Below are 21,005 nucleotides of genomic sequence, written 5' to 3' on the forward strand. Positions count from 1 at the left end.
ACACACTTTTCCACCTACAAAATACCTTTTTTCTCCCTTTCTCTTTTTTTTCCCTCTTGGATTCATAGTCTTTGGCAAAGGGGGATGGGTGGAGGGAGGTGGAAGGGGAGGGAGAAAAAGCTACAGAAGCGCCGTGCTCTAACTTCACATTAAACCCATAAAAAAACCCCAACCCAACAAAAAAAAACAACCCACAACAAAAAATAACAACACATACACAACCACAGAAAACCCTCTTTCACTGTGGGCCATCATTTTCTGTTATCTACCTACCATTCTCTGCCACCTGAAATCAGCACCTGGAAAGCTCTACACGATCAATACACGTCCTACCATCATTAATCACCGACAGAAAGGAACGAAACGAAGTGAGCCTGACAAAAAAAGCATCCAGCTATAAAAAACAGGACAGAAGAAAGGATGAGGATAGATCAGAAAAAAAAAAAAAAAAAAAAAAAGAAAAGGCTGGGACAAAGAGATCCGCAGCAATTCAAATCCAACTCACAGTCCATCCTGCAGCTCTTGAGTATCATTTGAGGTCCCCAGAGATCGAAGGCTTCTTTCCAGAGAGGTCACTGTCAACAGCAGAGTAAGACAAGATAAAGCAGCAGTACACTTTTGCAGAGAAAAAAAAAAATAAAACAATGGATTTTCATTCATTTGTTTGTCTTTTAATTTAATTTTCAACAATACGATGACTTAGTGTTTGGACAAGTAACTCATGAGACAAAGGGGATAACATCTAGCAATAACCATCACCCCAAAATGGATAAACGGGGTCCCTTGGATGCATAAAGGGTGAATCCACATATCATGTGCCATGACACAATGGGGTATGACTCCTTCTGACAGCAAGAAAACCTCCATCCCATGGAGCTCACACAGACCTCTGACTCCTCCAGCCCCAAACTTTCTAACTCTTCATCTTTCAGCAACCACATCAAATTCCCAGGGCTGGAGACAGTTGTGTTTTCTGCCAGGAGATCGGGCCAGCTCTTCTGGGAGCGGGAAACCATTGCTTATCCTCCTCAAGAGGTCCATGCCTTCAGGCCCCACAGAACCACACGTGGAGCATCTCCAGCTGGAAACATGCCCTCAACAAAGAGGCAAGAAATCGTATAATAACTATTAATTGCTCTGAGTAACGATTAAGAGGCAGAACACAGTTGTCCATTCTGATATTTTCTATTTCACTGGTCAAGATTTTAGTACTCAAAATCTTTTCTATGTTTTGGCTCAGACAAAACAGGGTACTTTGGTGTGATCATCTCCTGTGTCTGAGCTAAGGAGTTTCTCGGGCTTTTCCATCAGGAGAGGAGAATACTCTAAGATCAGCTTGAAATGGGAAATACGGCTTGTTTTGCAATACACAGTGAATTCAAATTTAAGAAATATATATCTGTGTATAAAAAAGTGGCAGAAATCTAGGAGTCTTATCACCTTTTTACACCCTTGAACATTCACTGTATCAAATTCCACTACCTTTGGACTTCGCATATGAAGTACTCAAAGTACTTCAATATCTTCCTCAATGGAAGATGCTAAATAAGTGATATCCTTAATATTTACATGTGGGATTTTCTCAGAACACTTCCAGCTGTAAAAACTCTTAACTTGCTATCAGTCACACTTCAGTATTTAAAGAAGGAAAAAAAGAATAGATTAAAAACATGGCTTAATTATTTCCATAGAAAGTTAAGAAATCCTCTTTTTTAACAACTCTGCAGACTTGGACTTGGCCTCTAACTTTGAACAAGTCACTAATATTTTTCCACTCCTTTTGGGGATTCTCTGGGTTGACACCAAAAGTTATCAAACAGCATAAAAAGTACCTAATGTGCCTGGTAAACCAAAAAAATCCTTGAATATCACCATATATTTTCACCCCACTTGCTAGATCTCAATAACAGATTTTAGTGTAGAATTTGGTGATTCAGTAAGATAAAGCCTCAAGGAATTTTGTTTATAACCTAGCTAATAATTATTATCCTTTGCTGGACACACAATGCTTTAAAGAATAAATTGAGAGTTTTCACTAATAACGATTTGCTTCTCTGGGAGAACAGCATCGATCCTGCCGAGATCCCACTGATATTTATAATTCCCTCTCTTCCCTCCTCCCCAATCCTAACAAATCGATCTCCTGCACAACCTTTACACTGTCTGTTTCAGAGACAAAATTTTGCATCACCTAAAAACACATCTGGGCCCATCAACCCTTTGGGACAGAGCAGAGAGTGGTCCTTGGAGAACGGACAACAAGTCAAGGTAGAGAAAGCTTTTTGGTGCTCATTGAACTTCTAAGAAGGTGTTAATGTCATGTGTGCAACTCCAGAAGGGAACTAGTAGGCTGAAACCTCCAGAAAATGGTAGCTACAGCATAGAATCATAAAATGGATTGGGTTGGAAGGGACTTTAAAGATCATCGAGTCCCACCAGACCAGGTTGCTCAAAGCCCCATCCAGTCTGGCCTTGAACACCTCCAGGGATGGGGCCTCCACAGCTTCTCTGGGCAACCTGGGCCAGTGTCTCTCTAACCTGAGCTACAAAATCAGGACAATTCGAAGTGAAAGCTGCTCTGTCAGCATCCTCCTACAAAGGAAGGGGAGCTCGATGGAAGACAGACTTGATACGCAGGCGGTTCCCGGCAAAAACAGCACAGAGCTTTGCTGCTGCCTGCTTTGGAGAAGAACGGAGTAGGAAGGAGTTTTCCTGCTCCACAAAACTGTTCAAGACTTCACACACACATGCCATTTCACACCGAGGCGGATCCAAGAGCTTCCACATTTGTTAAATATTTTGGAAAAACACCCATACACGCAAAAGAATCTGAGACAGGAACTCAGAGTGCTTGTCAGTCAGGTGAGAAAGTGACTCAGGTTTAAGTCCCTATCCTAAAATTTTAACTAATATTTTTTTTTAATTCAAGCAAAATATTTACACACTTACATAAAGGTCAATTAACCCAAAAGGACAAGAGACATACTCTGGAACAGCCAAAAGTTGGTATTTGATATGGCTGTTGCCAGGGAAATAGCAGAACAGAGACTCATACTTGAGTCTCCTGGACCTCAGGGGGGGACTGAGCTATTTTTGGGATAGATCTAACGTGATTTGGCCAAGAACTGCTCTATCAAAACCTGTGTAGCTCCTGTGCTGGAAAATCCCTCTCAATTTACCAGTTCTGACCATGCGAGCAGTAACTCTACCAAAGGAGCTACACGTCAAGCTGTGCTGAAGACACACTGTGAAACCAGTGTTAAAACAGACATCTTACTTTAAAAGCCTTGTACACTTAATTTTTAAAAGATATACGCTTAGTCCTCCAGGATGAGGCACGTTCAGAAGAGATCACTGCTCTTGGAGCTGCACTGATTTACATAAACGGGGAGTTTGGCACCAGTTGTCTGTGCCCTTGCAATCCTTAAAATCAACGGGGGATAAGAAACCATCCTGAGGTGGCAATGGAGACTTTATCACACCTGAGGGATGCTGAAAAATCCTTCACTCAGCCTCTCAGATCAAGGTAATGGGACTGCGCATGGGCACCAGCCTGTCACAGGGAGTCATTAACGAGCAAGGAAGAGGAATTAGAGAGGGAAGAGACCCATTAGAGCACTCAGATCCTCCATCTGGCCAGAACAGTTCTGATTCCTCCAGTATATCCTCCACTGATCAGACGTGATGCACCAAACCAACCCCTTTTACAAGTGTCACTTATTTTACTTATTTATAAGGCATTTACTGAGAGGCAGCTAAAAGCCGTACTTGGAAAGAAATGCAAAACCTTCATAAAAATAAGTAGGAAAAAAAGTCACCAATAAGACAAATTCAGCCACTACATGAGCTTATTTTTGTGTTGGTTTTTTTGGCTTTGTTTTTTCTTTTTCCCCAAAGGAAAAAGACAACTAAACAAGAACCCCATAAAACTCGTGTAAGTCAAATCACTATCGGATAAACTTCCCTGTGCTCAATAGGGACGGCCCCCAAAGAATTAGAGAGAAAGAAAGCAGATGCAAAGAACAGGGAAAAGCTCCCTCTGGCCATGGAAACTTCCATGAGAGGTTGGATTAAAAAAACCAAGTTCTGTAAACTCACGACCTGGTAGGAGAGTGATCTGGTAGCACATAAACAGAACCAACCATCCTGGTTAAGATTTTTAGTCGATACGTAAGGAAGATTTCCATTTTCAGAGCAGAAAAAGGGAACAGGAGGCATTTAGATGTGAGATCAGGCAAGATCAGCTCAGAGCTGCAAAGGTCCCCCCTTAGTCAGGAGGCAAGTCCTGAACTGCCCTAAGAGGAATTTAAATCACCCCAAAAGCTCAGACTTCTGCAAAAAGGGTAAGGAGAGAAAAGAGGGACAAAGTATGCAACATTTATTTAGTGTTACTCAATTAAAATCAACAAGGCTTTAAAATCCCAGCACGAAGTTGACTTCTTGTTTCATTAAAAACAATCATTCCCCAAAGACAGAAAAAATATAGCCGAGACTGCCCACAACCTGGCATTTGGGGAATTCAAAATACAGAGGCATAGCATGGGGAGCTCATGAGACCTTTAGCATCCCGAGGGAGAGAAGAACATTTCAAGTGCATGGTTTGGACTCCAAATGCAATGGGGGACCTGGAAAGTCCCAAAGAGGCTCGGGTAAGGCATGAAAATAAGGAAAAGGGGAGCTGTGGTTGGATTTCTGTGATCCTGAAGGACATTCAACACACCACGCTTAGCGCAACAGGAGTGGAAACCATCATCTGGTGAGCATCTGCAGTTCCACTTGCATGGTGGTACGCAAACAACAGCAATGACTTTTGTTCCATGCTCCGAGATGGAGCTTGCTGGGTCTCCTGAGGAGACCATATGGTCCAGCTGTACAGGGCAGAAAGGATCACGGGCATCCTTTCCCATTTTCTAGCCCTACAAAGTTCTTTACCTAACGTGAGCGAGCTCTGCAAAACCTCAGCAGGACACTCAGCATCCCTCTCCTGAAAAGCTATATCCACTTTTGGGGAAAAAAAGCTATGAAGAAGCCACACACAAACTGAATGAAAATGACTCTAACAGACGAAAAATAATATGGGTGGTGAACAGAGCAACAACATCAGAGTATCTGATGGGCATTTCTTCAACCTAAAAGCACTTTAAAAAGCATTATAAATTCATAGATTCATAGATTTTAAAGGCCAGAGAGAGCAATTCTGATTATCCAATCTGATTTCCTACCATAAAATTTTGCCCCATCACTCCTACATCAAGACCGTAGACCGTAGCTGGCCGAAACTATATCTTGTAAAAAGACATTCGAATCTTGATTTAAAGGTTGGAAGCAACGCCAAATCCATCACGTCCCCTCAATAAGCAGTTCTAATGGCTAGTTATCCTCGTACAGAAAGATTGAATTTGTCTAGCTTTGACTCCTATCTCCTGATCTCGTTATGTGCGAGAATGTTAGATTAATGAGCCCCGTGCCATCTATTTGATGTCTTTCTTCCCAGAGAGGTACTTACACACCACGATCAAGTCCTCTTAGATGTCTGGAAGAGAAGTTTGGGATAGCATGCATTTGAAAGGCTGATTTGCAGGCTTCAAACAGTCGTCGTAGCTCTTCTCTGCGCGCTCTCTGATTTTGCAAAACAGTTTTAAGTACAGGCCCTGTCATTACCTGCTTCACAGGGCACTCAACACAGGTATCTCTTAACCAAAAGCACACCATCAAGTGCTCTACGCCATCTCAAGAGGAGAAACAATGCCCATCAGAAATTGCTCAAAACCTGATTGAATGCAATTCTAACAGAGAATAAAAATAGACACTGGATTGTGGCATTCCAAAAAAGATGCACCACTCTTCATAAGTGTTTCTTGGGATAAACCCCACTTCAGCAGGAGCTGTGACTACAGCACAGACATATCTACATCCCTCCAGCCCAACCCAACCAAACTGATGAGCCAGAGCGTGTCTCCAAAGGAGGGAAGGACTCGGCGTCCCTGGGGTCTGGGGAGACACGAGTAGGAACAACATCCCCTGCTCAGTCTACAGAGTGAAAAATAAGAGTTTTGGTGTTAGTGTTTTTATAAAGGAGATGGATGTTTTGCAAGCTCATGTGGCAGGCTCTGAACGCAGCAGTGCTGCAACACATTAGAAAACGAGCCTGGCTTGTTCCACCTTTCTGCACTCAAACTCCCTATTGTAACAGATGACACAATTAAAAATAGAAAAGGATGTGGTCTCAGCAAGGATTGGAATATATCTGTGCCTGTTTAATGGAACATATGGTGGAATATTTTTACATCTTATAAAGAGCTGTGTATTGGGCATGTGCTGGTGCTCGTGAGATGCAGCAGCAGAAAAACCTGCATTAATATTTGCTCCCTGACAACGGGAGCCGCCACGCACCGTGTCCAGGCACACAAGTCATCAGCAGGACAGCACACAAGTGACTAGGAAACCTTTCATTATACGCACCATTGGAGTTAATTCGGAAGACGTTGGCTGAAGTCTCCTGAAAAAGCTCCTGTAGCTCGCTGGGATCAATCTGGGTGGCTGTGGAGACAAAAAGGAAGGAGATATATTAATACCGGAGACCACCGATGGCCTCCCAGCTCATCCTTTGAAGGGGGCTGCAGGTTCCTCCTCGCTGCAGGAATTTAGCCCAAGTAGGTGGTCTGATGTAGCCCTTACACAGTGTCTGATCATGTAATTTGTACTGGGATTTGTCTAAACCTACTCCAGCACCATCAGGACAGCAAAGATGCTGCTGCAACACGGCGGATGCAGCCCACGTGGACTGAGGCAGCATTTGTAGGAATTCTTAGCAATTGGAATACAAATGATTTCAGCTCTTTTATCGAGTGAGAGTATCAGAGCAGAGAATGAACAAGAAACTGCAAGTGCAACTGCGTGGTTAACCATCGTTTTCCAGAGCAGGAGGGCACGAGAGCCTTCAAAAAAGGGGAAGCAGCAGTGAGCAGAGAGCAACTGCTCCGTGGGCTCTGAACTTTTGGGGCAGGAGGGAGATGGGAGCCAAATGGGTCCTACACACAATCACCCTCCAGCCCCCAAGAGAGGCTCCCCTTCTTCCTATTTCTTCCTGAGAGCCCAACTCCAAGGGTCAATGAGTCAATGCCAGGAATTGCTATTGCTGCTGCCCAGACTTCCCTCAGCTTCATTCCCAAGGTCCCACTTTGGCCAAGGTCCCCAAATCTGCCCTGCAAGGAGAACACTGAAATGAGGGTTTGAGGGCTTGGGGTTTGGTGGTGGTTGGCTGGGTTGGTTTTTTTTGTTAGCTGTTTAAACCCCCTGAAACCATGCTGAGCTCCTCCACAGCTTCACCATCACCAGAGAATGTTGGACTGGGCTGTATTACAGAGAAAGGACACATCACTTAAGCTTTAGACAGGCATTTGGGTTTTGACTGGCAATAGTCACCAGAGAAACACTCATTTGTGCCCGTATCTTTGGCACCAGCTCTACAGCAGCACCTTTACAGCAGATCTTCCCATGGTTTAGCCCTCTTCTGCCTCCCACCTGGCTCAGCTTTTGCAGGTTTCCCAAAAGCTGCTCTACCTGAAACTTTAACCAAGCCCAAAAGCACTGCAGGGCTCATCCACCCGGCACGATACGGCACATTCAAACAGCCACTGCCATTAGAAAGCTGCTCCTCTCAGCTGAAGCATTACAGAAACTCAAACAGGAGCTACAATCCATATTTTCAAGCCAACAGACTGGAACTATGACATATTCTGCATCCCCTGACAGGATTTCCCTCGCCTGTTAAAACACCACGCTCCCAACCTGCCTTTGGAAGAGCAGAAAGACATCGACGGAGCGAGGTGAAAACCATGAATATTGAACAAAAGGAGAAGACCCACCCCATGCACTGCTCAGGTTGGTCCTGGGGATGCATCCCCCGGTCCCTGAGGACAAGCTCCACACCCAAACAGCACAATCAGGGAATTTTCCACTGTCCCTCACGCATCTCACCCGCGGCAGCGCTCACGTGAGACCGTTCAGCCCTCTACCAGCCCGTAAATAAAGTCCTCCATCAGTCTGTCAGGGTGACACAAATCCGGGGCATTAAATGGCATTTCATCCAAATGCACAGGGGCTCTTTGCTAGAGATTTTCCCACCCTTCTTGTCCTTCACTTCCTCCTAAATCAGCTGTCCCAGACACTCCTTTGCTTCATATATGAAGCTGTAAAACACAAGAAATTAGCTCGGGCTTACCTGCCCCCCAGGAATTTAATTTGTTAGTAACAAGATTCAGCTTTCATTTAATCTCTGACAGAAGAGTAGCACAGGATGAGATTTTTTAGATCTTTAGAGACTGCGCTGAACCCAGTTTTGGGAGGTATTTCTTGGATTTTCAGAGTGCTGACACGCTCTGGGTTAATAATACAGGACGGGTAGCCAGGACATGGTTTCAGTTTGGCTAAATTTCTAACTCCATATGCCCAGAGGACTGATCTGCACGTTTTGGGACAAACTGAATTTGCTTCAACAGATTTTTAGCCTGGCCCAGTGATGCTGAGTCCATATGCACTTGTGTACTTTGCTGAATGAAACCTCAGATGGACCATGATGCGATCGAACCAGGGCTGGAAGTTCCTTCAAGTCCTCAATTACAAACACCCAGCAAGGAACAGCATTTAATTACCACCACCACCACCCCAAATAATATGGATTGCAAACTTCAATGCATTGCCACCTGGGGACACTCCTGAAGATCGACAGCATCCAGCAAGTACTTCTGGGGAGTCATTTAAAATGCCAAAAACCACCCCAAAAGCAAAGATGAAATAGGTCAAATGTTGCAAAAAGCAGGAGATGCACCAATTTCACCGCACAGACTGTGAACGTCTGCACTTCAGAGTCCCTGCAACACCACGAAAAAGAAACACTGAGCAACACTCTGTGTCCCAAGTTGTTCCATAAAGCTAAAAACCACCCAGAAATTCAGGTGCTAATTTAAGAGGGTGAGATTTATCCAACCTCCCCTGGGCGGCCATGGGGAGACCGATTTGCTCACCCTACACTGCATTTCCCTCATGGAAAAGAGGAAAAACACAGCAGGGCAATGTGTGAGGATCACGCTCCAAAGACATGGAACTATTTAACTTTTTAAGCCTCACTATATTTATTTTAGCCAAAAGAAAAAGGGCTGTGAGATGACGAACTTCCCCTCGAAGGCTTAAAATATCAGTCCATAAATATCTACCAGAGAGCAGCATATCACCTCCAGCCCTCAAACAAGTACAAATTAAATGACAAATAAATAAGTAAATAAATAAAAGGAAACACAAAGGTAGATGCAACCTTTGGCCAGATTTTCGAAATAAAATTACTTTGAAAATGCAATGATTGGAGAATTGCTCATTTGAGAAAACTGCGTTGAATCTGGTTTGCAGTTTCCTGCCACTGGACTTTTATTTCATGTTACAACACGCTGCCGGTTCTGGTTTTATTTTGGCTTTCTTTTTAAAAAAGACAAGACAATAGTAACAAGGAGGTCATCTTAACCGCTCCAGTTTCAAGCCTCCGCACAGCACGCGGAGGTGTAACTATTCGGGGAGGATTCAGCAGTTCAAGCAGACGAGCGAAACAATTTGAAAACAGCAGCAGAAAGCAAAGCCAAAACGCATCTGTCCTGCCAAGCCAAGTGAAGACATTGCAAGGCTGGGAAAGAAAGCGAATGTGAAGTACATCTGTGTCTAATAAAAAATTAAACGTCTTTGACTACATAAAGCGAGCGCTGAAATACTACGATTCCCCCAAGAAGGACTAGGAGGTTGCCGATACCCAGTAAATTCTTCGCACGCCCCAACTCCAGTAGAGTTCAAGGCCACAACTGGGAAAAGGTGACTTTGACTTACACTGTGGGTCCTTGATGTTTCCAAAAGCATTTTTACAGTTTTCATTTCCTTTCCCCATTTTGCTTTCCCCTTTGGCAGGAGACAGGACAACCCATCTTCATCTGCTATCGGCTCAAACTTCACCTAGCAAAGAGTGATGACCTGTTGTATTTATTGCAATTGCTAAAGCATCAGAGCTGACACTGGCATTTCTGGTATTTTCCTACTGTTTCTTAATTCTTCTGATGAGGAGAGACTCTTTATCAGGGAGTGAAGTGATAGGACAAGGGGTAATGGTTTTAAACTGAAAGAAGGGAATATTTAGATCAGATATCAGGAAGAAATTCTTTCCTGTCAGGGCAGTGAGGAACTGGAACAGGTTGCCCAGAGAAGCTGTGGCTGCCCCATCCCTGGAGGGGTTCAAGACCAGGCTGGATGGAGCTTTGAGCAACCTGGTCTGGTGGGAGGTGTCCCTGCCCATGGCAGGGTGTTGGAACTTGATGATCTTCAAGGTCCCTTCCAACCCAAATCATTCTATGATTCCATAAAAGCTACAGGTGGCTGCAGCAAATGCAAAAGGGAAGCTTTTAAGTAAATGCTCCACCAAAGCAAAGTGTCTTTTCATGCGCTTTGGCCAACTGCAATGGGAGACCTCAGACATTAAGGAAACGTGCAGCTTGACATGGAGCTGCTGCCTCATAATCCACCTCATTGCACTCCTGGAAACGCACATATCAGCTTTTCTTTTTGTTGTTGTTTCTGTGCTCAGTTTTGCACCAAAAAAATTCCTTTCCTTCACAAGAAAAATAGTTGCACCCTCATCACGTGATAACTGCCTGTGACAGCGTGAGATGTTCATTGTCTGATGAAGCTTACAGTGCACTGAGGAGGGACAAGAGAGGAAGGAGAAGGAGGGGACATCATCTCAGCCAAACAATCCCTTCCACCAGACCTTGCTGCCCTCTCCCTGCTGTTGACCCTCCCCATCTTTTCACCCCAGCAAACTGCCTGGTAATAAACCTTGAAGGGAATAAGTCCACTAGTAAATAAAACAGAGTGAGGGAACAAACCATATTTTATTGTTAGCTGGCTGCCCAGCTCCGTGTTGCCAAGACAAACTCAGGAGCTGTTCTGGGGATAGTTTATCCCAGAAATTGCTTCCTCTAGGCAAATATCAGTGAGACCGCGCCAGGTTTAAATCCAGACTTGCAACACCATCACACACCTATCTGCTCCACGGACGTGGTACCCTGACCTCCACCTGCCACCCCTAGAACTTTGGACCAACACCAATAAAAAAAAAAAAAAAAGGAAACTGAATTATAGAATCACAGAATCATTTGGATTGGAGAAGACCTTTACCTAAGATTAGCAAGTCCAACCACTAACCTAACACTGACAAAAGCACCACTACCATGTCCCTTGGCACCACATCTACAGGTCTTCGAAATACCTCCAGGGATGGTGACTCCACCACTTCCCTGGGCATCCTATTCCAATGCTTGGCAACCCTTTCTGTGAAGGAAATTTTCCTAATATCCACCCTAAAAATCCCCTGGTGCATCTTGAGGTCGTTTCCTCTTGTCCTATCACCTGTTACTCGGGAGAAGAGACCAACACTCACTGCTACAGTCTCCTTTCAGGTAGCTGTAGAGAGCGGTTCAGCACCTTAAAAATCCAGACAAGCCTCACCCATGATTTTTGCAACCGTTATTCCAGTGGAGACTCAGAGTGCTTTGCTTCCCAGGTTTCAGTGCAGTTATAACCCCTAACTCATCACACCTCTGTCTACAGGAGACAGTCGGGATGAGGACTGGCCAGTGGAGGGATGCAGGGTCAGTGCCTGGAGCAAAATATAACCTTGGGAGCTCTTGGTCTGCTTCCCCCCATCCTGCTCAGGAGGGAGAAAACTCTGCCAGCTCACATGGACATCCCTGGGGCTCTCAAGCGCTGTGACAATCAGTCATCAGCTCCAACCATCACCCAGAGCACTTGTGGCAGGGGAAGGAGGAGTCCGAGCGACCTGGCAAGCGGAAATTTCTTTCAGTTCCTCTTCAAGATGAGCCAGATGCAAAGCCTGAGCCGGCTCATGGGGTCTTGTCTCTAGTGATCTGGATATAATTAATATCCAAAGGGAATAGCCGGAGGTCCAGGACAACACGCACGGTAAAGGGACCTACAGGAACATCCTTTGGCTTAATGTTAATGAAAACTGCCTGTGTTCTCCACGTTAATCTTCCTTGCCTATTAATTATTTTACACTAATTTGAAGCTCTTAATGGCTTTTCTGCAGCCAGGTGAAGTCAATTGCCTCCCTGAACTCAATTTTGCAGCAAAACCAAAATAAGTCAAAAGTTGCAGGAAAGAAGGGACAATAATTACAGTTAACTCCAATAAAAAGAGAAAAGAGGAATAAGAGGACAAGCATTCATATGGCCTGCATATGGGACCCTCAGTTCCCCTCAGAAGGGAACCACCTATAACTATTGCTCTCCTCCTCTTTTTCACAGAGGAAGTCTTAATACATGGAGCTGGCTGCTTCGGCAACTCCCTGGATAAGTCTTTCTCAGTACTTTTGATTTCCCCATCCTCTGTCTCCAAAGGCTTGTACCTGTTCTGTTGGACAAGATGATCTTTAAGGTCCCTTCCAACCTAGAAGATTCTGTGATTCTGTGAAGGCAGGGGAGATGTGGAGGGGACTCTCTTGCTGCCCCGGGCAGGTACCTGTATCCACTCCTCCTCTCTTGCTTCTCCTTGTCAGCGGGCAGAAGATCCTTCACCTCTTGTGGAGCCTCCACCTGCTCTTTTTTCCCTAAGGATGGCAGGGTACAGTTCCACCAATCAATTTCTTTTTTGCATTCCCCCCTTTCTATTAGGTCCCCTCTCTCTGCCTGGTGACAGGGGAGGGGATCATCTACTTTTATTAGAGCTTCTTCTTGCTGCCTTTGCGTGAGGGTACGCCTCCACCAGTCTATTTCACTTTCGCATTCTCTGATGCTTCTCAACCTTCCCACCTCTTCCCTCAGTTCCACCACCTGCCCGAGCAGCTCATTTATCTGCTCACACCACACACAGAATCAGAGAATCACAGAATCTTAGTGGTTGGAAGGGACCTCCGAGATCATCGAGTCCAACCACATAAAAAAAAACCAAACACAACACCCACCAAAAATACCACCACGAAAACAACAAACCCAAAACTACCACTCACCATCTAAACCCCATACCCACAACCCCACACACTACACCCCACCACAAACCAATAATCTTGGGCACTAGACCATGCCCTGAAGAGCCACGTCTACACGTTTCTTAAATACCTCCAGGGATGGTGACTCTACCCCCTCCCTGGGCAGGCTGTTCCAGTGCCTGACCACTCTTTCAGTAAAGTAATTCTTCCTAATATCTAATCTGAATCTCCCCTGCCGCAGCTTCATACCATTACCTCTGGTCCTATCATTATTCCTTTGGGAGAAGAGGCCAACCCCCGCCTCTCTACAGTCTCCTTTCAGGTAGTTGTAGAGGGCAATGAGGTCTCCACTCAGCCTCCTCTTCTCCAAACTAAACATGCCCAGTTCCCTCAGCCTCTCCTCATAGGACTTATGGACATAAGGACATAGGACACAATGGGTATCTCTGGGTCGCTGTGGTACCACAGCCAGGCTCAGGCATTCGCTGCAGCCAGGGCCCTGCAGGGCCGCGTCTGTGTTGGGGAGCTCGTTCTGAGTTCCCACAACCTTCTTCACAGGGGTTTTGGGGCCTTTTGTTGCCATTTCCTCTCTTGAGGACCATTCACCCTCAGACTTTACCTCTTTGGCCTTCGCTTCCCCCCTCACTCACACTGGAAGTATATGTCTGGTTAGCCGCTTTTAAATGTGCCGTGGCTCGCCCGGCCCGCCCCCAGGCACAGAATCCCCACAGAATCTTCTAGGTTGGAAGGGACCTTAAAGATCATCTTGTCCAACCATCAATCTAATTTTGACAAAAATAAACACCCACACAACAAACAAAAAGCATCACCATCACTAAACCATACCTTCCAGCACTACATCAACCCGTCTTTTGAACACCTCCAGGGACGGGGCCTCAACCACCTCCCTGGGCAGCCCATTCCAATGGCCGATAACCTTTTCGGTGAAAAATTTTTTCCCAATATCCAGCCTGAACCTCCCCTGGCGTAACTTGAGGCCATTTCCTCTTGTCCTGTCGCCTGTGACTTGAGAAAAGAGACCGACCCCCTCCTCTCTACACCCTCCTTTCAGGGAGTTGGAGAGAGCGATAAGGTCTCCCCTCAGCCTCCTCTTTCCAGACTGAACACCCCCAGCTCCCTCAGCCTCTCCTCATCAGACTTATTCTCCAGACCCCTCACCAGCTTCGTTGCCCTTCTCTGGACCCGCTCCAGCACCTCAATGTGTTTTTTATGGCACGGAGCCCAAAACTGGACACAGTACTCGAGGTGGGGCCTCACCAGTGCCCAGTACAGGGGGATGATCACCTCTCGGGCCCTACTCCCCACACTGTTCCTGACACAGGCCAGGATGCTGTTGGCCTTCTTGGCCACCTGGGCACACTGCTGGCTCATGTTCAGCCAACAGTCGACCAACACCCCCAGGTCCTTTTCTGCCAGGCAGCTCCAGCCACTCTGCTCCCAGCCTGTAGCGCTACAGGGGGCTGGTGGGACCCAAGTGCAGGACCCAGCACTTGGCCTTGTTGATCCTCAGCACGTCAGCCTCTCGCTCCCTGGCGTGATTCCCAAGTCCTTTCGGGCCTCTCCGCTTTCCCTCGGCTTCTCCATCTCGATCTAGCTGGAGTTTAAAGCCACAGCACTCACCACTGCCGGTGTCTGCGTGGTCCACCAGGAGAACGTATCTCTAGAGCTAACCCTGAGACACACACATTCCTTCTCACCCCACCAGGCACTGATTCTTGGCCAATTGGGGAGGTGTCCTCCTTGGTGAGCACCAGATCGTTCCATGAGACCACACATGAGCAATAACAGCCCAGCCCCAATTTGCTCCAGCTCTGAAGGCAGACTTCACAAGTGAAAGGCAAAGCTATGATGAAAAGCCTGGAGAGAGAGAGCACGTACTATCTTGGTAAGGAGCAGGGAAATCCCAGACAGCAGCAGAAAGAGAGTTGGAGAAAGTTGCTGGCATAAAGTGTCACCCAGAAGATGGGACACACCACACAGTAAAAGGGGTGAGATGCAGCAGAGATGTTGGGCAGAGGCTGCTTCCAGCTCACGATAGGGGACAAGACCCAACAAAACTCAATCAGAAAGTCCCAACCCACCAACCAACTTTATTATATTACTATTCTAACAGTTTATTTCCATTTATTATTAACAAATTCCCTGCTTTTGCAAGGACACTAGAAATATACCAGACTTTTTTCAGCAGCAAGTGACAAGTTTGTGGTTTCCAGTCTTTTCTTTTCAAGCTTGTTAAAGATGCTAGAAAGCGAACGGTGGTTTGTATTATCAAACCTGATGTTCTCCGCATCTGCATTAAACCATATTGCCAGAAAATCTGTTCTCATCCAGATATGTGCATTTTTAGGCAGAAGTGAAAAAAAAATAAAATAAAAACCAACCAACCAACCAAAAAAAAAAACAAAAACCCCTCACGATGCCTTCTAATTTCTACAAGAAAACCAGCAGCTCTTGTTGATTTAGAAGGAAACGTCAAAGACTCACAAGACCGTTACTAGAATAAAAAGCCCATGGCTTCACGGCGGCACCACGATGGCTAAGAGTGATGGGAAGGTCAGGAGAGCTTGGCAGCCCATGGGAAACGAGTTGGTGGGATCCTCAGTCCTGTTTCACCTCCTCAAATTCCTACAAAACTAACAAAGTAACTCAGAGAGCGATGGAGACTCTCGTCACAGACACCCCCGCTTGCAGAGATGCTTTTGTCCAGACCAGAGAATTAGGGAGAACATTCATTTTCCACGATGGTTAATTGTAAAACAGACTTAAAATTTTAAGCAAAATTTTACAAAGGACAAGTGCGGAGTGGAACTGTGCAATGGATTAAGCAGCTGCTAATTCTGGCAAAGTGTAGAATTTTGGCTTTGGTTGGGCAGTTTTACAATTAAGAGTTTTTCTCCATTTTTACGCAAAGGGGAGGCAAACTTTAACAGGTTTTGCATAATTTTGACGTATTACCAAGGCGCAGTTAAGTAGCTTTTAAATAAAACAAAGCACTTTTTGATTCAGTTTTCTTTGCTAGCAGTGGATTAGGAGAGAGTTAAAAAGACAATTCATTTTTGATTGAAATAAATCAATGTACTGGAAAATAGCAATTCATTTCCGAAATTTCCCTATCAAATCCCATTCCTTCCTGCTTTCCCAGATGGAAAGTCTAATCACGTTCCCTTCTTCATGCTCTAAAGCAGTAGCAGAAGCAAGAGTTAAGGCAGGGCCTGTCTGCATTTTTAAAAGTATACCCAAGTCATTAAAAAAAAAAAAAAAAGGCAATTTAAGATGTTTGACAGTTTTGTTGTGTTTGGTGTTTTTAATGATGATGTGAGATGAGTATATAAATAAAACCTGAGCGAAAGCAGGATGTTGTTTGCACTGCTACATTCCTAGGGTAGTCTGCTAACGCAAACACGGGCACCAGCACCAACAGGATGTGAAAAAGGATTAATCCCACACTCCCTGCCCGAGCTGTTGGAAATGTAACCTGAAAACCGCCAACAAAAAAAGAGGAAGAATCCAAATATTTTTGAAAAGTCGTTATTTAAAGATTTATTGGTGATATAAACTACAAGCTGCTGTTTTTATTTTTAAACTAGCTCTTAATCAGTCTCTCTTCTGCTCTTATTAATGCACTCAGCACTAATTGCCTTAGAAAATATCTTTTAAAAGATTCAGGCTATTAATGACAAAATGGAGATGATTTATTTTTTTTTTTTCCTAATTAAGACCATGTGATGCAAAGAAGTGGTATCAGAAAAACCAGCCACTGGAATGAAAGACAGAAACCTTTACAAATATTACCTTAACGCAGCTTTCCAGCTGAAAACATGCGGGTAAACAGGGTCAACCACACTTGTTCCAGCACAAGGTTGAAGAAGCTCTAGTGCAGAGAACATCTTTCCCCCCACCCCATCTCCTTCCTCTTCATCACTTCGTTTGTTGGTCAGGAGTAAAATGTCAGACCATCTCAAGGATATAGAAGACAGACCGCACCTGCAGTAAGTAAATACAACATTCTTGGAGAGCCCTTGCAGCCTCATCAAAATCTGCATGTAGAGTTTTTACAAACCAGAAGCCCCAGAGAGATGAAGTGAGATCTGGGATGACAAGACAGCAAAAATTACCAAAAGAGAGACAAAGTGGATGCAACTGGCAACAGTGACCGAGGAACGTGACAGCTGGCGTCTTATCTACAGGATAAAAAAAAAAAAAAAAAAAAGGGGGTTGTTTTATCAGCATCGTGCCTGGTTTTTCCTCCCAGAGAATGTGCGTTCTCCTGGAGAGCCATGGGCTGAACCCAACGGAGCTGCAGTGTTGTGGGGATGGGGGGAGCACAGGGCTCCCCAGGGGCTGCTGGAACCTCCGCTGACCAACTATGACAAGAATGAGCAGGTTTAAGTTACAGCAGGAAGGTCAAACATCAGGAAACGCTTGTTACCAGTAGGAAAAGTGAAGCACCAGCTACAGAAAATAACCTTGAGTGTGTCCCAGAAACCAACACACTCTGGAAGGGGAAACCAGGACATGCCTGCCATGGTGGTGAGGTTGATCATGGCATGAGGAGACCGGTGTGCAGCTGTGGCTGAGGTCAGCCCTGCAGACAGGCTCTGGAGCGCTTTTTTGTGTATGGGGATGGACAGTAGTGCAAGTGCTGGAGCAGATTTCCAAGTACAGAACAAAAGTACCAACCCTCCTCTTCTGGAGAGCTTCAATTCTCCAGCAAAAAAGGTGGAAGGTAACTTATTAGATATCGCTAAGAGCGCTAAGAGAAAGAAAAAAGTGCAATCCACCCTTTCCCATTTTTTGGTAGCCTTTAGCTATATGTTTAAATAAGAAAACTGTACTGATAATTTATGCACCTTCCCAACATTTACTGAATAAAGGAAAGAAAATTACTTTTGTTTGCTAAAGATTAACTGTAATAGAAACCATCTGGCTCAAGGAACTAGCTCTTTTGGAAGAAATCATAAAACGTATACAGGGTTTTATAATCCATATGTACAAAAGCCCATACACCATCCAGGGAGGAAGACGAAATACCACCTGCCGTCTTCCCAGGAAGTCTCCTGGGTTTGTTTCTGTGGGACATTGTATGTGGATCTGGTCTTCCACAGCTTCTGGGATCTGCAAGTGGTCAGCAGAGGTTGTAGCAACGGCCATAAAACGTCCTGTTCCCTGTTACACAGCTCCTGCTACATTTATTCACTAGAAATGAACGACTGGTACAAATGGCACAGGCTCAGCTCTCTCTCCCTGGCGTTCACATGGACCAGATTTTGAATCCTCTGACCCTCTGCGAGGTACTGGCAAACCCTCGTGTCGTTCATCACTAGTGAGATGCTCAATATGGGCAAACACTACAGAATTCATCTTTTATTTTTCAAATACAGAGGCATGCACGCCCCCAGCAACAGCCCTTCCTCGTCTACTGAGACAGAAGTAGAAGGAAACATCATCTTACTGCTGTTTGTTGACTAGAAAAAAAATACTTTGCTTTTTTCAAAGAGAATTTCAGGCATAATCTCATGGAATGTATGAGGCAACCTCTAATCCATGCAGAACAACACAGCCCATGACAGTGCTAAAAAATTAAATATAAATAAAAGGTCATCAGAAGTTTATGTAAAGCTACAGAAGAAGTGTGTAAGGTGGTTTGTACAATGAACTTTATACCCATGGTTACACCAAAAAAAAAAAAAAAAAGGATTTCATGGGTGGTAAAGTTTATTAGAGATTATTATATCACCCTTTGCACCCTTGTAAAAGCAAGAATATCCCTTTCTTAAGGATAAAACAGCAGCAGTGGGGCTCAGTCCCAACGTGCAGGAGGATGGATCCATCTTCAGGCCCATCTGTGCCTTCGGTTGTGAGACAAAACCCGGCCTTTTGCTGTTTAATTCAGCAGAACTTTGCTCTCTTTCTCATTCTCAGCATGACTCATTAAATATCTGCAGACCAGATTTTGCTCTTCATCTTAATCGAAAAGACTCTATTATGTACTTGAACGCAGACTTTCTCCCTTTCTTCCAAAATAAAACCGAGACATGGGTTGAAGTGTTTGCCTAAAAAGAAAAAAGAAAATCCACGGCCCCGCGATACTGATGAGTATGAGAAAGTGGAAGTGACAGGAAGCTGATGAAAAAAAGGCTGAATTAAATTTTTCAGACAACTGGTTTATTAGCTAAAGCATTCTACTTCGGGTCAACCGATACAAATGCCAAACTCAGTAATTTGGCTTCAGCTGAAAGTTTTTCTTCTTCCTCCCTTTACTGTAATGGAAGCAGCCCATTGCAAGCTTTCAGAGGGAAATGTTTTTGCAGAGTGGACCAAAATACTGTATATTCTCAGGATTTTTCCCACTTTTAAGCACCCAAAGAAAAATAAAACTAGAAAAAAACATTTGTTTTTTTTTTTTCCCTAAAAATATTTCAATCAGTGCAACTCTTCTTTCTTTTTTTCCGTTTCCAGATTCTAAACATATTTACCAGCCATAAGGAAGAATAGCTTTAAAAGTAAATAATAATCAATTATTCATACCACCCTGCTGAGTACCGGTACCACTGCTCATGCAGAGAGAAATGCACACACAAGACACAGAGAAGTGGTGAAAACCAAAATACGTCTGAAAGGTTTTGGTTCCAAGGGCAAAAATCCTGGAGCTGCACAACCTCCACAGAAGCAAATCCTTTAGTGCTTTATAAATCTCAAGGAATGCCAAAGAGGACATTCATTTTAGGGCTGTAGGAGTCATTCTGTTCGTAAACCCAAGCAACATCACTTTGAACAATTCCGTGCCCCTCTTCCTCTTGTAGCCCCTATTCAAACATCCTTGCAAAGTCCTCTGACCATTTTCTGATCCTCCTTCCATGCCACCATGCTACAGCTGAGGTCAAAGAAACCTCTCCCCACATATTCTCCCCATCAAACACTATAAAAGGGTTAACACCGTGATTTTTTTTTCACATATATAACCTTTGCCTTCTGTGGACACCCGTTATTAATGGGAAATCCGAACCCGTTAGAAGCGTGTTGCCAACAAGGGCTCTCGGGATTTTCGTCGACGTCAGGACTACAATAATAAAATATAACATTCTAGCGGAAAAAAACCAGGACTGCTGCCAGATTGCTGCTCCTCCATGGTCCCTCGTGCTGCTGTTGCATGGATGAGCATTAGATACTTGGGCAGAAGCAGCCAGAGCCTGTATCTAGCGTGGCTGGGACAGGGGGTTTATCCATCCACAAGCCAATAGCAGCCACTCAACGAGGATCAATCTTGGGTGCCTGTCTGGGGATTCTGGACTGACTCCTCCTTCCATTCATCTCCTTTGGCCTCCTCCTCTTTTCCTTCGCTCCCTTGGCCTCTTAAGTGAATGCTTTTTCCAACCCCAGCTTGTAAAATCAGCAGCAGCCACCACCACAGGTCACGATGCAGGTTGGGGACACTGAGACGTGCCACTTGCCTCCCTGGGCAAATTCCCCCCCTTGTCACTCCTCAGGAAGAGTAGGTTGAAACCAAAGGGCCCTCAGAACTCCCTCCATCTCTGTTGCCAGGATGGTACATGCCAGCACCCACATTCAGCTGCAGCAAGCTTTAGCCCATTCTTCCACATGCCACCTGGACATGGTCTTTAGCAACTCGACCTTGTGTCACGGTTTGGGCCAAGTTGGCCAATGGCAAGACAACAGATGCCTTCCCCCCACCTCTCACTCCAAGGAGAGGAAGAAGAGAGAAAAAGAGATTAGAAAAAAACTAAACTACTTTAATCCAAAATTAATATTAAAAAAGAAATACTGCAATAGATACAATATATATAAATATATAAAGGATCAGCAAGAGCCTCTGTCACTGAATAGAAAGTTTGCTTTGCTCCACCCCAAAACCGGGACACCCTGCTTGAGCAGGGAGGTTGGATTAGATGACCTCCAGAAGTCCCTTCCCACCTCAACCATTCTA

The 21,005-nt window shown here is 44.8% G+C and overlaps 1 protein-coding gene across 6 annotated transcripts in view; it reads right to left on the reverse strand.

Moving 5' to 3' along the window:
• Window positions 1-21,005, reverse strand: part of TSNARE1 (t-SNARE domain containing 1) — a 474,970-nt gene that overhangs the window by 298,939 nt on the left and 155,026 nt on the right. For all 6 annotated transcript variants that reach the window (XM_014965242.1, XM_014965244.1, XM_014965240.1 and 3 more), the window contains 2 exons: window positions 6,463-6,540; window positions 506-575 (listed from right to left, as the gene is read on the reverse strand). In XM_014965242.1, coding sequence (XP_014820728.1) covers window positions 506-575; window positions 6,463-6,540 — 148 coding nt within the window. The remainder of the gene's footprint in view (window positions 1-505; window positions 576-6,462; window positions 6,541-21,005) is intronic.

The sequence above is a fragment of the Calidris pugnax genome, unplaced genomic scaffold (assembly GCF_001431845.1).
Source record: "Calidris pugnax isolate Ruff unplaced genomic scaffold, ASM143184v1 scaffold41, whole genome shotgun sequence".
NCBI classification, from domain to species: Eukaryota; Metazoa; Chordata; class Aves; order Charadriiformes; family Scolopacidae; genus Calidris; species Calidris pugnax.